At 33.7% G+C, this 15987-nt stretch overlaps 1 protein-coding gene across 6 annotated transcripts in view; it reads left to right on the top strand.

Moving 5' to 3' along the window:
* SESN3 (sestrin 3) overlaps positions 1-15987 on the top strand; it is a 68106-nt gene that overhangs the window by 28150 nt on the left and 23969 nt on the right. For 4 of the 6 annotated variants that reach the window (XM_055283337.2, XM_055283335.2, XM_055283338.2 and 1 more), the window contains exons 2-4: positions 11969-12034; positions 13875-14072; positions 15513-15695. In XM_055283337.2, coding sequence (XP_055139312.1) covers positions 13965-14072; positions 15513-15695 — 291 coding nt within the window. In that variant the 5' untranslated portion in view covers positions 11969-12034; positions 13875-13964. Of the gene's footprint in view, positions 1-4138; positions 4258-4370; positions 4586-11968; positions 12035-13874; positions 14073-15512; positions 15696-15987 lie in introns of those variants that run through there. The other 2 variants (XM_055283336.2, XM_063642051.1) reach the window with 2 other exon arrangements.

The following is a 15987-nucleotide window of genomic DNA, read 5'->3' as shown; positions in this document are numbered from 1 at the left end:
ATATTCCATTAGTCACTCAATTCTATTTAGTCTCCTAACTAGCTGTCAATATAATTCCTTTTCCTTAATCTATACTGCTTAATTAACCCAAATCGTCTCTTTCCTACATAATATAGTAGCCTACTAATAGCTCATATTTCCCCCAGCCTCCCCCACCCCACTCGACTTTCTAATGGATGTCAGAAATATTTTCTTAAAAGACAAATATAATTATTTTACTATTGCCCATTGTTTATATAATATCAAAGCTCTTTACTCTGACATTCGTGATGTGACTCTTGCCTATGTCTCTAGCCTTATTCCCTGAAAAAGTTTCAGGAATCATGTAGAACAACATAGTTCCCTCGATGTGTCATGTCTTTGTATTTTATATTTCTTTTTCCTGGTGGTGTTGTATCCACATAGACTTAACTATCCTTTTCTAGGTATCCCGACAAATTTCTACTCCTTCCCAAGATTAATCTCATCTGGAAGGCTGTTTTAGTCCATACTCTTGCAGGCAGAGTGAGGCTCTCCTGTTTTGGTTACTCCCATTATAGCTCCTAACATACATTGTAATTGTGCATCCATACTTATTTACCAGGCATTTCCTTGAAGTCAGCCCTTGTGCTTCATTTATCTTTGTATTTTCAAGTACTTAGTTCAAGACTTTCCAGAAAATGAGCTTGTCTTAGTCCATGCAGGCTGCTATAACAAAAACCAAAGATTGGGTGGCAGAAACAATGAATATTTATTTCTCACGGTTCCGCAAGCTGAGAAGTCCCAGATCAGAGTGCCAGCAAATTGTGTCTAATGAATGTCTGCTTCCTAGTTCATAGGCAGCTGTCTGCACTGTGTCCTCAACAGGGCAGAAGAGGGCCAGGGAGCTCTTGGGGTCTCTTTTATAAAGGGCACTAATCCCATTCATGAAGATTCTACTCTTATGACCTAATTACCTTCCAAAGGCCCCACCTCCTAATACAATCACATTGGGGGTTAGGATTTCAACATACGAATTTTGAGGGGTAGACAGGAACATTCAGTACATAACAGAGTTTTAAGAAAATAGTCAAATGAATTAATAATTCTTCTTTTTAAAAGTTACAGTGTTTAATTTCAATCTTAGTAAGGTTTATTAATATTTATTTTTCATTAACTTGTATTATAAATTATAAAAACTTTGTTGTCATAATTGTCATTTATTTAAATGCCTATTTATCTCAGGTACCTTGCTAGTCACTTAAAAAATTATACAAATTTCAAGCAATGCAAAAGCAGAAAAAATAGTGTAATGAAGCTTCATAAACCCATGACCAAATTTAATATTGGGAAGATTTTGTCACTCTTAACTTCATCAATCCTGTGTTGCTATTATTGCTGCTGAAATAATTAAATCTCAAAACTCATTTTCTTCTACCTGCTGTATACTTTAGTATATATTTCTAAAATATAAGGACACATTCTTATATAACTGCAGTACCTCCTAACTTTTTGAATTTGCAGCAAGGGGGTCAGCTATCAGCAGGATTCAGTTGTACTGGATGAGGATGTCTTTGATCTGCTTCTTGGAAGCCTCATTTACATATTTCTGGCAATAGGCTACCAGGGATTTGGAGACATACTGCTGGATAGCACAAATCTGAGCCACATGACCGCTACTCTTCACATGGACACAGATGTCCATACGAGCAAACCACTCCTTGCCCAGAAGCAGAGGGGTCAATAGTTTTTAAGACTATAAAGAGGTCCTGACATCAAGACGTTTGTGAACTGTTTACTTAAATGAGCATAGGAATGGTTTTAATTCTGATTACAGTAGGTTTTAAGTTTACCTGTGTATCTTAAAGCACAATCTTGTACTTTTCTGCTTATAGACTTGGGGATTGACAAAATAAAGCAGAAATGATGTCTTCGTGCGTTTACTGTACAGATCAGATCTGTTCATTCTATTCCAGGTAAAAATGAAAATGTGACTGCTCCTTTTAAAACTAGGAATAAAGACTTCTGTTCTTTTAAGTTTTATTAAAACTGAAGTTTAATGTAATTCAAAGTAAAATCAAATATACTTGAATTTACACAGTTGTGATCCTGGGAGGCTGTGTGAAAGGTACTTTCTCAGTTTAAATGAGAACATGAGTTATTATTATTTCTGACTCAGTGCGTAAAGAAGTACTGGTTTCCATATGGCTAAATGCTTATAATTTGTTTTGTAAATCTCTAGAAATCAAATGCATTTAATATATTTCCCTGATTCCTCTAAGCTGAGCAAGTGACTTGTATTTTATCATTGTGTTTTGAAAAATCTGAAAACCATCCTGTCATTCTGTTCCATTGGAATAACCTAAAGCCTTTTGATTTTATAATACTGTAGTCAAGCTGGTAGATGCTGAATATGGAAGCTTGATTTAAAACTCCACTTTTCCCTCAGACACCAAGATAACTACATTCACAGCATATTTTTGTTTCTCCAAAAGTACTAGTAACTATTAACCATCTACTGAGTAATATTAGAATGTTATATAACTATAATTGTCTCTAATGGGAACTTTACTTTCTAAAACTTCCAATTTTAATTTCTTTTCATCTAATTGAGACATTATTTTAATAGGTAAAGCTTTCTAAAATTCAAGGTGAAGTTTTGTTGTTACACAATACAGAAACTTTTAAAAAATTATTCATATAGAAAGACCTTCTTAATACTTTTTTGGGACCAGATCTTATAATTAGTGGTAGAAAAGCATGCTGGCTTTATGTTAATAAGGAAGCAATGAGTTAAGTGCTTATTATGGACTTGCATTATCTCAGCTACTAAGATTTATAGTTCTCTCCTCATTTTCTTGTGCTTTAGCTCAAAATTTTACTAGCATATTCAACAGCTATATTTTGTAGCTCTATAGCTCTATAAAAAGTGTTCAACACTTAAAAGCTTATACAGGAGGCTTTGTTGCCCAAGATTAGTGTCACAGCATGGAATATTACTGATTTTTAAGAAAGTGGTACAAATTATGGGAAATTGTAGATACTATTTGTTTTAATAACTAAGAAAATAAACAAATAGGCATCCAGAGGGCACATGGAAGATAGTAAGTAGATTGATGTTTAGGACTGTGTTTTATATATTGGTTTAACTTATGGGTATTTCTAATAAGAATACAGAGAACATTAATTTCCTTAAATCCACAGGATGTTCTTGTTCTGTTCAAGGAGGAGAAATGGATGAAAGAGCCTACAGCCAGACTCCTATCTCCTTAATTCAATTCAAAAAATATATGAGAATCTATTATTTTCACTTTGCTGAGCTGTAATACTACAGATATTGTGTTAGAAATTGATTATACTCTTCAAGGAGCTTATAGTCTGAAAGGAGCAATAAGATAATGATATATGTTAATAGCTGTAAGAGAGGGAAACAATATAACTGAACCTTAAGAAAAATAAATTTAAAGCTTTCATAGGAAAGCTTAGGAGTTGGCAGGAGAGAAGGAAGACCAAAGGAGTTGGTATTTGAGACAGGGCTTAAAGGAAGTATGGATAGCATTTCAATAGAGAGAAAAAGGGAAGGCAGATCCTCAGGAATACACCGGTTCAAATATATCTAAATTCCACACAGCACAGAAAAGACAAGTCATTTTAAAACTACCAATTACCTTTTAAATTTACAGGTAACTGTAGCTTTGATTTACATCACTCTGTGGCATTACATGGAAAGTGGAAAAAGTGTATTCTTTGTCACTTGCCTCTGGGTGACACTGGACATGAATGTGATTTTAGATTTATTTCCAGTTTAAAGGACTAACTAGTAGTATAGTGCTAATGGTGTAGCTTAAAGACTGTCCTACAGCATTTGTTCTTAATTATTTCTACCTTTGTAGATTTGTATAATTCTGGGGTCATACAGGGTTCTAGAGCTACCTTGAAGTGGTCCTTTTGTTTTTAGAAGCTTGTCATTCCATAGTCAGTGTATAAATATAACAACTTGTTTGCACTTTGAACAAATTCACTACGTGTTCTGATGAGTAAAAATTAAGCGATTTTGTTACTAGCCAAGCAAAAGCTTATTTGGAAACTCAGTTATACTGCACTGCAAATTAAACTCATTAGCTGCCCTTTGCTATATGGATATACATTTTTAATTCTTCATTCATTTTAATTCTTTCAGTGCTGGAATGAATCCATTCATCTTTAAATACCTAACTGCTTCTACTACAATGAGTACTACTGCCAGTTTCCACTAATAATAGCAGTACTCATGGCTGCCATTTCCAGAGTACTCACTAGGTGAGCTTGTGTAGCTTTGGGCTCACAGTTAGTAAAACAAGTAAAATTTATGTAATGGTTCTTACCAAATGGCACACCAAGTTTTTTTTTTTAAATGAAAGTTACTTAATCATAATATCTCGTATTATTTCTTAGAACTCATTCTTTTGGAAAAGTGAAATAGAAAAACATAGTGCTATGCAAATGACCGTTATTACATAAAGCTGTAAAAACTAGACCAGAAGTTTACCTCACATGTACACCATTCTAAGGTTGAAGTAGTCAAAGATGAACAAGGTACTGACCGACCGGCCTACAAGGAACTGATGATTCAGTAGAGAGAGAGGAGGTAAAGAAATTGCTATAATACAGTTGATAACTCTAGTACTTTTGAGTGGAAATGTTTTGAGAGTTCAAGTTAAAAATCGAATTTCGTATGTGTTGTTGAAGAAGGCTAGATTTCACACTATTAGTAACAAGATCTTTCCTATGTTCCTCAAATGACTCTATCCAGAGGTAAAACTGTTGCAGGAAGGACTTGATAGCCTTGGTTTTAATAGCTCAGTTAAAAGGAGTTCGCTGTTAAAGTCTCAGGCCCTTAGGATTAGATGAGGTTCCCCATTATGAAGGAGAATTTTGAGTGCTCTTTGGAGTGTCAGTGAATTTCTGACACCCCGGTAATATCTGCTGGGCTTCTGATCCTCAGTGGTTCCTTGAACCACTCTAGCTTCAAGTAAGAGAAGAGATGCTGGTGTAATTTAAAACATTCTTACCCCTGGTGCCATTGCCATTTTCTGCTTTTAGATCTTTTCTTATGGAATAATCTTGGATCTCAGTTATTATAATCTGGTGAACATCAATACATATTTTAATATGGTATAGAAGTCACATTTTTTAAAAATATCTTTTGGATTTTTCTTTTAGAGATAGTGAGAACCGAATTTATGTTCCAGTTAGTGACTGGGCTTTAAAGTTAAGTTTACTGTAAAAGTACCAATCCGTTATAATTCATTTAAAACCCATTGTTTTCTCACCTACGGTTACATCAGCATTATTTCGTAGCATAGAGCTGCCTGTTTATACCTACTTTTTTGTCGTTGTCATTGTTGCAGTGTTTCTGCCAAAATGGAACATCTATAACAATAAAAGGAGGATCAAAAACTGAATTTACCATTTGTATAGACCATTTCAATTGGCTTTCTTACATTCGTACCTAAAAATTTTGTTTGGGGCATGTGTTTTGCATTTAAGACATTTTGTCATTGTAGTGTATTAAAGAATGTTGGCATTATTAAATTATCTTCTAAGGATATCTTTAAAAATTGTAGGGTTAGTGTTCTCTATGGAGTCAAATTTTACTTTACCAGAATTTTTTATATGTTGAACAGATTTTCCTTAAAAAAAGATCCTTAAGTGTTTCTATGTAAATTAATTACACATTTTGCTCCCTTACAGAGGTAAATTATAAGCAACATTTACATTTTAGTGGATGGAAATGTATGATTTTGCTTTTCCACTTTTAATAAAATACACTGAAAAATAAGTGAAAATTAATTTTAATAATTTATTTTAAAGCATTTAATAGCTTAAAGTGCAGCAATTAATTTTCTTTGGAAGCCAGTCTTTTTGGAAGTAATTTGCTGATTACTCCTAAAGACTCACAATTTAAAGAGTTTCTAACTTCCAAATACAAGTATCTTAATTTTCTATTGGGATCAATTTATATCCTTTAAAGGGATCTAATAAATTGCTTAGCTGTTAAGTGTCAAAATAAGTGATTTTCTAAATATAATTCATCCTCATCCTTTCAGTGTTTTGTTTTCCAGCAGATAATTACTTAATAGGCATAATCTCAACTGATGAATTTCAAGCGTAACTTTTTTCAGCTATAATGAGGTATCTGTAAAAATAAATTTTCCTAATGGTAACATTCTTGAGATTATAAACCTTACAAAATAATCTCTTAGAGCACATACAAGTGACACATAGAAAGTGTGAGTTCCTATTTTATAACTAGTTTTTTCTTGATTAAAATTATAGGATTTCATGAAAAATAGCTAATTCTGAAAACAAATCACGATAAAGTTATTACTGTTTAAAATTTCTTAAGTACTTTTATATTCTTTTTTAAAAACTCAAGTAAACATTTTAGAGAATTTCTTTCATTCTTTTTAGTTAGTGATTTCAAAGTTGTCATCAAATTAAGACTGAAGAATGGTATCTCTCAACTTTTCTGTTATTAAGATTAATTGGTTGGTTTTATTGGGTTTTTCAGTTTTAACATTCAAATCAATCTTTTATTTCTATGAAAGTACTTTAGTACATGTTTATTATGCTATGTTTATTCCTGATTTTGTAGCCATTTTATATCTTTGCATTATCCTAGCAGCTGAACAATATTACAAAGCAACACTATAACATAGAACTTTTGGCAATGGTAGAAATAGCCTAGATTTGCACTATCCTGAATGGTATCCACTAGCCACACGTGGCTGTTAAACACTTGACATGTAGCTAGTGCAATTGAACTCTAAATTCTTAACTTTATTTAATGTTAATCAGCTTAAATTTAAATAGGCACTTGTGACTAGTGAAGTGAAAGAAATGCAAGGACTTGTTTTGGTTTTTCATGGAAAGAAATAAGATTTATTATTTAAAAGCCACTGTATAAGATTCACTAGATCTTTGACTAACTGATCAAACTCATTTATTCCCAAAAATAAGAGAGTAGCTTTAGCTTAAATACTTAGAGAAAAACATAGCAATATTATTCCTCAAAATTAGTGCAGCCACTGCATATTTTCACTCATAGCATAGAGCAATCCTTGAATTTTTCTAATCAAGTAGCATCTGTTGAGAAAATATAGCTGTTTTAGTTTTGGGTTCATTTTTTTGACATTGAGGAAAATAAGCAGAAGAAAAATAAAAATATTTTATTTTATATTATGCTTTGTGGGTTTTACATTTTTATGTGGTATATTCTCAAAGCTTCCCAATAATGGGGAAAGCTACAGTCTAGAATTGATATTATTCTCACTTGTGAGGGGAAAAGGTTTCTTGGCATGAGAGAAATCTTACAACTGAGTAGGGGGTGTGGAAAGGATGACTTAAAGATTTAGTTGGTAAAAGACAGTTATAGGATTTAGCAACCATTTGAATGCAGGCCCCTAGGATAAAGAGTCAAAGATAACTGTGAATCTGAGCCAGAGTTGCTGGTATGTATGGTGATTTTATAACCCACAGAGGAAAGTGAGGAGGAACAGCTGGTTTGAGATAGAAGATTCGTCTTAAACATGTTGATTTTAAGGTGCTAATGTTGCATCCACGTTATGTCACGAAATACCCAAAGCCAGACTGGAGGGCAGAGAAGAGCTAGCGAGTTCTCTAGATAAAAAAGATTCAGGAGGCAGTTCCATGGGTTGCTCATTTTCATATCATATGCCCTTATTTTATCATTCATCTGCTCCATTGTCTTCCCTACAATATAGTCACCATAACGAATTTGAGTAGAATTTTGTTTTGTGTAAAGAATATGGTAGCCATAGAAGAGAACACTGACTTGAAAGAATCAATATTTGTAAGGAAGGAGTTGCAAAGAACATCTAGGAAACATAAAAGTAAATGATCAAAGAAGTTATTGGGTTGGGTGGTAAAGTGTTATGGAAGCTCAGCAACTCGGGAGGCTGAGGCAGGATAATCACTTGAGCCCGGGAGGTAGAGGTTGCGGTGAGCCGAGATTGTGCCATTGCACTGCAGCCTGGGCAACAAGAGCGAAACTCTGTCTCAAAAAAAAAAAAAAGAAAAGAAAAGGAAGCCCAAAAAGGAGAGAGTTGCCCAGAAGGAGATAGATTTGACTTGTGCAAAGAGGTAAGAAAGCAGGGGATTACATAGGGAGAATCTCAGCTGTGATCTAAAGACTGTGTTTACATAAAAAGCAAAAGGTAGAATGGTGGTTCCTAGACCTAGGGGTAGGGAGAAATGGGAGTTGCTGTTCAATGGGAATAAAATTTCAGTTATGCAAGATGAAAAAGTCCTAGACCTCTTCTGTACAACAGCGTGCATATAGTTAACAATACTGGGGTTGTACACTTAATTTAAAAGGGTAAACCTTGGGTGTTATTTATTTATTTATTTATTTATTACCACAAGAAAGAAAGAAGGAAGGAAAGTGAGTGTGCCCTTGATACTTTTCTGGGGACTGTAATGTAAGCAGAAATTGAGACAAGGGTCCTTGGAACTGGCTGATAGTTTTTTGTCTTCCTAATTTGCCCAAAAAGGACAAATAGGTTGATTGGTTCAGAGAATTTCTGCAATTACACTAAAATGCTTGGTTCTGGGATTGAGTAGGTTTGACCATCAAATGAATAACTCTGCAGAGCAGTCATTTAACATTTCAAAAAGTTATAAAAATGTCTGAAAATACAACTTTAAAAAAGCAAAACCAAATGAGTCCAGAGCAGCATTGTCCAGTAGAACTGTCTTCAGCGGAAGATGGAAATGTCTGCACTGTCCTGTAGAGTACACGTGGTCCTATGTGGCTGCTGAGCACCTCAAATGTGGTTAATGTGGCTGAGAAACTGTGTTTTTTAACTTTATTTAATTTTAATTCATTTAAATTTAGCCATATGTGGCTGATGCTTACCATGTTGGGGAAGTAGGTCTAGGGACTTTAGAAAAGTTAGTATGAGTGAAGTAGGAACTTGGTCCTTGGACATTTGGGGTTTGAAAGAAAGGTGGAGGAAAGGCATTATAATTTGACCAGAACTCTAGCTTATGGTCTTATCTTAAAAAAAAAATCAATCTTTTGGATATAGTCCTATCCTATTTCTTTTGTATTTGATCTTACTGACTTTAAAAGCATGCAGAGATAGAAAAGTGGGTGGAAACAAATTTTCAGAATGAAATGTGTTTAGAGTAGAATTTATGAACTGCTTTGATCATTTTTAAAATTGTATTTCACCTTCCTATGAATAGACAGAGCAGCCAACTGAGACAATACAGTAGTAGAGTCCTTGCCAGAAAAGATTCTCCTTATGCAGAAGCAGAAACTAGGCTGATCATTTCAAAAATGGCAACATTAAAAAATATAATTGAGGAAGAATACATGATGTTAAAACTTAAAAATTGTGTTAGTTTTCTTTTATGTTCGGTATATAAACAAATATTTTAGGTCAGGCCATATTTTATCTCTCCTGGACTATTACCAGAGCTTCCCAGCTGGGATTTTTCCCTCTCAGGCCCAGGGGCTACATCACCCTCAACACTATTAAAAACACAGATCTGATCCACATCTCTGCTTAAGAGCTTTTTACTACAAATAAGCATACAATAAAATGCTTCGAACACGTTTTTGAATGCTGCTTTTTACTTTTAAAATTAGTGAGTTAAGTGGACATTTTCTCAGCCGATGAAAATAAAATTGGTAAGACATTTTTGTTAGCATATTGGCAGTAAGCAACAAGAAGTTTAAAGATATTTATAACCCAAACCATAGTAAGTCCACTTCTGGGAATCTTCCTAAAGAAACTATCGTAAACACAACAAAATATGTCCCAAGTCTCTTTATATGAAGGTGTTCATCACAGGATTACTTATAATAGTGAAAACTGTATATAACTAAAATGTTCAACAGTAGGCAAATGACTTAAATAAATGATAATTGCTAAAATGATGTCTTCTTTCATCACTTTTTGTATGCATCTGCTATATGTCATATGCCATAGCTGGTTGTATGCATTCTGCCAATCTAGTTCTTATTTGTGTCCTCACTGCCTAACACATTGTAGATGCTCAATTAATGTTTGCTAAATAAATGAAGAAATCAGTGTTGACACAAATGAAATTGAGTTCAAGTTGCTTCTTTTCAATTGCTAAACACTAAGAGATGTTATATTCATGTAAGTGCAGTACCTTTCAGTTCCATTTATAATGAAAATGTTTTTTCAGATTTAAATCTCTCCTGTTTCGGAAAATATTTAAAGTAATAATATCAAACATTTAAAGGTGAATTTAGTTGCTAACTGTATCAAATTGTGATTTTTATCAACAAATTTAATAAATCATTTTTTGTTTCCAAAATCCCATTGTCCATCTTAACGTGAAAGAGTTTATATTTTGCTCCCTCTACATGTTCTCTAAATTTTATGTATTTTTTATTATTTAAAGATTTTGATTTATCTCCCTGTTGAAATTTTTTTCCTCAAACCTCATAATCATAATTTTTCCTCATAATCAGTTTTTCCAGCTGCTTTGTTCATTTGAAATGAATAGTCGTCCAGAAAATTGCTTTTCATATACTACTTCATTAAGTTTTTTGTTGTGGTGGTTTTGTGAGATGAGGTCTCACTCTGTCACCCGGGCTGGAGTGCAGTGGTGCAATCATAGCTTACTTTAACCTTGTAGTTCATTGAGTTATACAGAGAGTGTTCGAAATTTTTTTTTCTATCTTATCGAGGCTAGCAAAAGGGAGAAACCTGTTATTTTCCTTTAAATTATCTTTCTGGGTAAGTCTAGATTTGGTTGACATAGACAAGAAATACCAATATTGGAATCCTGACTTCATCCTCTTAACATTCAGTCCTCCAGTGTACTTGACCAGGAGATTGAGGCCTTTGTCATCATTTTGTAAATATAACCTAGATGCCTAGTTATTTCTGAAACTTTACCAGGTTAAGAGTATTATTGTTTAATATATTTATTTCAATAAAACTCCCAAAATTGATGAAGATTGTGTGCAAAGCTCATGAGGGCAGAGAGCATATCTGTTTTCCTCACCCTGTATCCTCAAAGTCTATCACAGTATCTGATTAGGCGCTCAAAAAAATCATGTTAAATGCCTGACTGCCTACTTTCACCAATTTGTTTTGTAACTGGTTCCTAACGAAGTAAAGGATTTAAGAGATTTAAATAACTATTTTGTGTTTGATAGGCTGTTTGATTGTAAAGACCAAAAAAGACTCAGGTTACCTAGTAATGGGGGGAGAAAGGGAGGGTGAGAAGAAGGGCCCTATTCTCTGATTGGAATTTTTATGGCTTATATCGCACTTAAATGAGGATACTAAAATATTTTTCAATTTAAAAAAGTTAACAAATTTTTAAAAACTTAAAAAAAATCAGCATTCAGACATACCATTGGCAATCTGTCATTTATTAATACCACCAATAGAATAGCAAGTGGAACAATAAGAATTACTATATTCCCCATTCTTTATATTGAACTAACCTCTCCTTCTCTAATTTTTACATTTTTCTTAAAGTTTCAAAACTTCATATTAGATATGCTTATTGCTGTTTTAGGGGAAAAAAGCAGACTGGGTAATTGCTTTGAAGGGTTGTTATGTAATCCTCTTTGAATTTAACCTTTTATTTAGTTTTCAAATTGATGTCTAACAGTATACTACTATAAAACACTATTTTATTATGGAGGTTAATGGTTTTCAGGCATGTCAGATATGGGCTTAAAGTTTATGGTGTAGACTGTGACTAAGGGATATGACATTTTGAGGAGGCTGTGCTGCACTTAGCACTGTGGTAGGTGTTTGCCCCATTATCTTATCCATACAGTGGCCCTATGGGTTTTCTTTGATCTGAGACCCAACACTTATTCTGGTCTCACATAATTTAATTTAATTATTTATTCTCTTTATTTTAGTACCTTAGCAATAAATGTGCACAAATTTAACATTTCTTAGAAAGTCATCATTAATACATAAAACTTTTCTTTTAAAAATAGGATAAAAGAATCAGAGTGTCTCAACCCTTGACAAGAGGACCAAGTGCCTTTATTCCAGAGAAGGAAGTAAGTTTATCTGTCTTAAAATATAAAAAGTAAGATTTAAAAATAACTGTATCAAAGAATATCTCTTGCTAATATGAAAGTAGGAATGAATTTTGCTCTTGAGTTTCTTGTTCACATGTCAGAAAACCATGGAGATACTTTCTTTTCAGCTTCACAAATATTTACAGAGCGCTGATTATTGTCTTAAAAGAAGGGACTAGTAGAAATAGAATAATACCAGATCATTGCCATAGTCAACAGTTCTTTAATCATCAGACCACCTTTTTAGTGACCTTCCCACCTAAGTGCAAATCCAAAGTGACAGTAACATTTCGGGAGCTCAGTGACAATAGCTGATCTGGGTGAGGACGATGCACCATGCACTGGTGAAGCTGTCCTGCTTATGCCTGTTTTCCTCAGATAGCTTGGGGCTGCTCTAAATTGCCTACTACATGTAAAGACTTCCTGAAGCATAGTCATTTTTCACAGTATATATTTGAGGATAATCTGGTTTTTAGGATCTATTGCATCATATGAATCTATTAATATATCTTAGGCATCCAGTTAGAAGAAACTTATGCTGGGGAAAGCAAAACAAAAATAACAAATATTCTATTTCTAATTATATGTGGTTCATCTGGATCCCATTATATTTTTAACTATCTTGGTCCCTGTAGTTGACAAAATGGTGGGGAAGTGAGCAAATCAAAGTATACTTGGCTCCATAATGAGTGACACCATCGTAGTTAACATTTCCTCACAATTTATACTTTTCAAACATTATGTTTCCTTTGGGATTAAATTTCCCTAAGTCAGTAGTGCCTTTGTATAATGTGTACTAATTTTTCAGACTGCGAAGCCAGCTCTGAAGAGTAAACAGTTTCTTAATAGCAGTGTGGATGTTTGGAAAGACCATTAGTCTAGTCTTTAGGGGATCTGGATTCTAGACCAGACTGCTATTAATAAAGTGCATGAGCTTGAATTTAATCTTAAATCTGTTTCCTTATCTCTAAAATAAGTCTAGAACTCCAATTCTGAAATACAAATAAACAAGGAACCACTCTTAGAATTATGCATCTCATGTCCATTAACTCCCACAGGGTTGAGTCTTTTTACAAGGTGCTAATAAACTCTTAACACCTTCAGAGCCAGTTCTTGGTGTGATGCCCAAACTGTCATTGTGTATGAAGCTATATGTAAATAATCTATTTTTGAGAAAAGTCTTTTGATTTCCTAGGATGGAGAATGTCCATTTTAATAACTTGCCTTGTTTTTAGTAATTATTATTGTTAGGCTCAAAATAGGAATGACAGTATTCTGGTGTCCTCATTAATTTTTCAATTAACACTTTTCTACAAATTATTATATATGCCTTTGTCCCTGAAAAGACTTCAGAAAGCTTTTTTTATGTTAAATCACAAAAGCAAGCAAAGGATTAGACTGAAAATATTAGTCTAAAAATGATGTGTTTATCGTCATAGGCTGATGAGATGAAATTGTAAATGTATGTAATCAGATGCTGCTACCACACATTGGTGTGACAATGGCCAGGCAAATGGACCCTGAAGAATCTACCTAATATGCCTAGCAAAACAGATGGAAGCTTCTTTTCTTCATTCATAGCTGTGTGTATAATGTTTGATAATTTAACATTTGTTGTTTAATAAATTGTGGTACCAGAGCCAAAAATGAATGGTGCTTTCTTTTTTTATTTCCGTTGCCAGTATGAGTAACTGCATAATTTCAGTGTCTGTTAATATCAAATGAATATTCATTTGCTTCAATAGTGACATAATTTATATAAACCAAGGGTGTGTTTATGTATCAATGGTCATTTTGTTTTGTGTTTCTTGGTTATCAGGTTGCCCAAGCAAACACAGTGGATGAACGTACTAACTTTCTCGTGGAAGAATACTCTACATCCGGTCGTCTGGACAACATCACACAGGTCATGAGTTTACACACTCAGTACCTGGAGTCTTTCTTGAGGAGCCAGTTTTACATGTTGCGCATGGATGGTCCCCTTCCTCTACCATACAGGCACTATATTGCAATAATGGTGAGTGCTTATTTTCCTATGTTCACATAACACCTTCCTCACTTATTCTCCCTTCCAAAATAGGTGTGTGTCCTTGTGTGTGTATAGAGCTAAGTATAATTTATGGACATAAGAACTGAAGAAGCCTATGGCCTTTTGGATACCAAGTGTCTTGGGTACATTTGGAATATGTTAAGCCACTTAATGCACTGAATGTTTCTCATTTAATTTTCAGTAAAATCATTTTTCATATTTAATCTCTTACAAATAAAGATGCTTATAGCATGCAAAATAATACCCCACAAGATTTTTCTTTGCTCTTGATATCTTGTTTTTATACAAACACAAGTTGTTTGTGACATTTTTCTTAGTAATTTTATACATAAAGAATATCACTAATTTGGCCAAGTAAGAGGAAAGTATCAGTCAGCATTAATGGAGAATCTGAATGAGAGAATAATTCTTGAATGAATTGTAACACTTCTAAGTATAGTTCTGATTACAAACTGGTTAACTAGTTATTCACAGGCAATAGAGGTCGGGGAGGAGAATTATAAAGTTTTGTGTGTGTTGGACTTTAATGGAGAAAAAGAAGAACAAGAACATAATGAAAGTGCTACATATTTGGAGAAGTTGGGGAAGAAACTGGGCTGACAGGGCTGGCATAACTAGCCAGGAGTTAGCAGATTAAGTTTGACCACATTTGATTTGATTGTCTTTTTTATAGTCTCACTGAACTTTTACACAACAACAACAAAAATCAACATTCCGTGTTTTATTGAATGATGAACTTCACTGAGGCTGTAATTTTAGCTTAAGGTTTTGATGACACTAAGGCTGAAAGCAGACTTAGAATGCTTGTAAAATTGGAGAAATTAGATGTAGAGAATAGAAAGAATAAAATAATACTGTTTTACTGAGAAGCAGCCCTGAGGAAAAAAGAGGTCAATTGAGGGCTGATTCTGACTGCATAGGAAGAAAAGGGTGAGTGAGCTTCCATGTCATCTGAGTAGGAAGATGTGTACAAATATGACTGAAGTCACACTTATCTTAAAGAGGATAAGAGAAGTAATCAAATTAGGATGAATCCTGAGTTGTTAGAATATAAGTTAATGAGATTTTATTATGTTTTAAGTAGAATGTAATAGGTATATTTGTCATATTGAAATGGACCTGTATTTCCTATTCATAGCTAGAAAGTGGGCTGTGGCTTAAGCTATACCAACTTCCAGACAAGGAAATAATTGGCTTCATGTGGCAATTATTTGCTTATACAAGTATTAGCTTCATGTATTGAATCTATTACATCATTATGATGGATGTTTTAGAAAAAGGATTCTTTAAGAAAAGAGGTACTGGCTATAAAAATCATTAGCTCCATCTGAATTACTTGTTTAGAAATAGTGGAAAGAAACTCTACTGTGATTCTTTTATCAATGAATTCTTTTCTTTGTGCTTTAGGCTGCAGCTAGACATCAGTGTTCTTACTTAATAAACATGCATGTGGATGAATTTTTAAAGACTGGAGGTATTGCTGAGTGGTTGAATGGTTTGGAATATGTGCCACAAAGACTGAAAAATCTTAATGAAATTAATAAGCTGCTAGCACATCGACCTTGGCTGATCACAAAAGAGCACATTCAGGTACTGAATGTTTCTTTGAAATAAAAAGGAATTTGCTTAGGACTTGATTTTAAATATGTGTATATTAGGAACTTGGAACATAAGTAATAGTGTCTGTGTAGAAAAGATAAGTTTAGAAAGTCGGTTTAATTTAAGCACAAATGAATACTTCTCCTCTTTAAGTAATCATTATCTTCTACAAGTACTTTGGTGAATCGCTATGAGAAAATTTGGTTTCTATTTTTAAGTAGTAGATAGACTAAAGAAAATACACTAGCATGATAGGATGCCTGGGATCTAGTCTGTACTCTGT

This window comes from Symphalangus syndactylus, chromosome 6 (genome assembly GCF_028878055.3).
Source record: "Symphalangus syndactylus isolate Jambi chromosome 6, NHGRI_mSymSyn1-v2.1_pri, whole genome shotgun sequence".
Lineage (NCBI taxonomy): Eukaryota > Metazoa > Chordata > Mammalia > Primates > Hylobatidae > Symphalangus > Symphalangus syndactylus.
The sequence above is the reverse complement of the archived record's forward strand: the minus strand, read 5'-3'. Positions and strand labels throughout refer to the sequence as shown.